We start from the raw sequence: 2,967 nt of genomic DNA, 5'->3' as shown, positions 1-2,967 counted from the left end.
AATAAATAAATAAATAAATAAATAAAACCATCCTGTCAACCTCTCGAATCCTCACCTAAGACTTTAATCTCCATAATCCTATTGGCCACGCCGGCCACATTCTCCGCCACACACTCGTAGACTCCAGAATCCCTCGCCTGGATATTGTCAATCTCCAGAGAGCCGTCCTCCAACTGGACAATGCCCAGCTCGTTGCCTGTCAGCTGGACGTCATCCTTGTACCACGTGACCCGGGGACGGGGCGTGCCAACAGCAGGGCAGGGCAGGATCACCGGATTCCTCTCCACGATTTCGTTGTACTCGTTGTAAGGACCGGGAATTTCCGGAGTGCCTGTGACGACATTTTGGGGGAATCCCCGTTGTAATATTATTATTTGTGTCACTCTGTGGTGGCATCCGGGCATCATACGCTTGTCAAGTTTCGGGGATAAAATGGAGTAGTCATTGGTCTCATTATAAAGCTTGTTCATTTGTGTTGATTTCGATGAAACAAATTATCCATATGTCTTCAATAGATGTTGAGACATTTGGGATTGAAGGTGATTGGGGTTACCTGGTTTTAGAGATAAAATTATTGAGAAAATGGTTGTCAAATATTTGTGTCTTCCAAAGCTTGAGAGTCCATGGAACCTGTAATTTTATTTGTGTGTGGGTGTGTGTCTTTAATCAAGGTTTTTCAGTAAAATCCACACAAAGTTAAAAATTCTGTAAAATAAATGCGAAACAAAGGGAAAAAGATGCCCGTTTCTTCAATTTCATGATTGTAACGAGCTTCTGATTTCACCACGATACCTCACACTTATTTCCCACCTTCAATTCTAAGAAAGCTTATGTGAAAAAAAAAAAACGAGCCAATCTTCGAGTTGTAAATCTTCCGTGTGAAGTTTCTGATTACGAAAATGATAATACAATTCGCTTCATTTTTTTTCCATCGTAGGCCTATATATGAGTAAACTGTCTAAGTATCTCTCTCATTTCAATAGAAGGTTGTTTGTAAAGGACTTAAATCTCTATTTTACTTATTATTATTTCTTATATTCTATACCCGTTAAAAGAGATGGTAAAATCTCTCTGCTTTTAATATGAACCAGTTTATAGACAAGATGACACTTTTTCTCTTAAATAAATATAATATACCTGTTTATAAGGAAGAAAACTGAAAACATCCCATTATACGCCTAGTAGGACGTGGAAATGTGACAAGAACAAGGAAACTGACCGTGCACAGTGAGGGAGATCTCCCTGCTGACCACTCCGGCAGGGTTGGTGGCGGAGCAAGAGTAACTGCCCGCGTCCCTGAGCACGGCAGCATCGATGGTGAGAGAGCCTCTCAGAGACAGGTAGTAGCCGGCCTCAGGGTTGTCTGGGAGGGGTGAAAGGTCGGAGATTATGGGGCATGTTTGTTATACGCTTATTGTACACATATAGACAAAGATGTATACCATCGTATGTACTCGTTCATACATGCATTACACTTATACAAATACAAACACACACACACACACACACACACACACACACACACACACACACACACACACTCACACATACACACACAAACAGTCAAAGGCACACATTTACATGCAGGTAAACACACACACACACACACACACACACACACACACACACACGCACACACACACACACGCAAACAAACAACACACATACACACGAACACACACAAAATACACAATTATCCTATTGAAAACGTGGCAACTCACCGGTATCCAGAATAACCCCATCCTTTTTCCACAAGACTGTGGGTGGGGGGTCACCGCCGGACTCACACTCAAGGATGGCCGACTGACCGTACAGGACAGTGACCTCTTCTGGGCCTTCCTCCAGGGTGGGGGGAACTGGGGAGGGACACATAGTGGTAGTGAGGGGTACGATGAAACTATTCTTTAGAAAAAGAAAAGAAGAGAAAACGTAACAAATAACCTAAAAAAGCAACAACTTACCAAACACTCCCTAAAAAGAAATCGTCAAAGGCCAAAACTATTCTTTGCTGAGGGATGACAAAACAACAGCGACAATGGTTAAGGTAGCATGAGCAAGAACAGTAACTATTCTAACTGCATGAGCAAAAACAACAATAATAACATCAATAACATCAACAAAAGTAAAGCAGTAATAATAAATTCGACAATAGCATTACAAGAAGTAACAACAAAATAATGAAGAAAACAACGATGACAAGAATAGTAACAATAAAAACAGTAACAGTAATAGTATAACAGTAACAACAACACTTATGTCCAGAGAAACAGAAACAACTGCAACAATGACAGAGAAAAATAAACAGACAACAGCAACAGTGCAGCAGCAATAAAAAACAGAAACAGTACAACAACAACAACAACAACAACAGCAACAACAACAACAATAACAACAACAACAACAGAACAACAACCGTTTAAAAAAAAAATCCAACAACAAAAATCAGCAACAAACAACACCATCATAATTGTATTATCATACTCACTGTAAACGATAAGCGTAATAATCTTATTGGTGGTGCCGGCGATGTTAGAGGCCTCACACTCGTAGATCGCCTTGTCGGTGATCTGAGCGCGTGAGATGTACAGCCCGTTGTTCTGTTGCTGCACGCGCGATGACATGCTGGTGATGGGCATGAAGTTCTGGGACCAGCTCACGCTGGGCCGAGGAATGCCGCTCACCTCACAGGGCAGCAGGACGGACTCGTTGATGTTGATCTCGTACGTCTCTTCGAGGTCTCCGGCGATCACAGGGCTTACTGGATAATGACATAATGACATAAAGAGGGACGGGTTGGGGGGGGGTGAAGATGGGGAAGGGGGAAGAGAGAGAAAAAAGGGGTAGGGGTGGGGGTGAGGGATTTTAAGTATCTTTTGAGGCGAGGCGGAAATTAGTTCTTGTTGTTGTTGTTGTCGTTTGGTGTTGTTGTTGTTGCTTTTCTTCTTCTTCTTCTTTTTCTTCTTCTTC

General features: G+C 42.0%; 1 protein-coding gene across 1 annotated transcript in view; it reads right to left on the bottom strand.

Moving 5' to 3' along the window:
- Positions 1 to 2,967, bottom strand: part of LOC101857206 (hemicentin-1) — a gene marked incomplete in the record, with an annotated part of 120,102 nt that overhangs the window by 68,260 nt on the left and 48,875 nt on the right. Inside the window, 4 exon segments of the mRNA XM_013087487.2 lie at positions 56 to 331; positions 1,220 to 1,363; positions 1,722 to 1,856; positions 2,486 to 2,758. Coding sequence (XP_012942941.1) covers positions 56 to 331; positions 1,220 to 1,363; positions 1,722 to 1,856; positions 2,486 to 2,758 — 828 coding nt within the window.

This window comes from Aplysia californica, unplaced genomic scaffold (genome assembly GCF_000002075.1).
Source record: "Aplysia californica isolate F4 #8 unplaced genomic scaffold, AplCal3.0 scaffold00593, whole genome shotgun sequence".
Classification (NCBI taxonomy): Eukaryota; Metazoa; Mollusca; class Gastropoda; order Aplysiida; family Aplysiidae; genus Aplysia; species Aplysia californica.
This window is presented reverse-complemented; position numbering and strand designations above follow the sequence as displayed.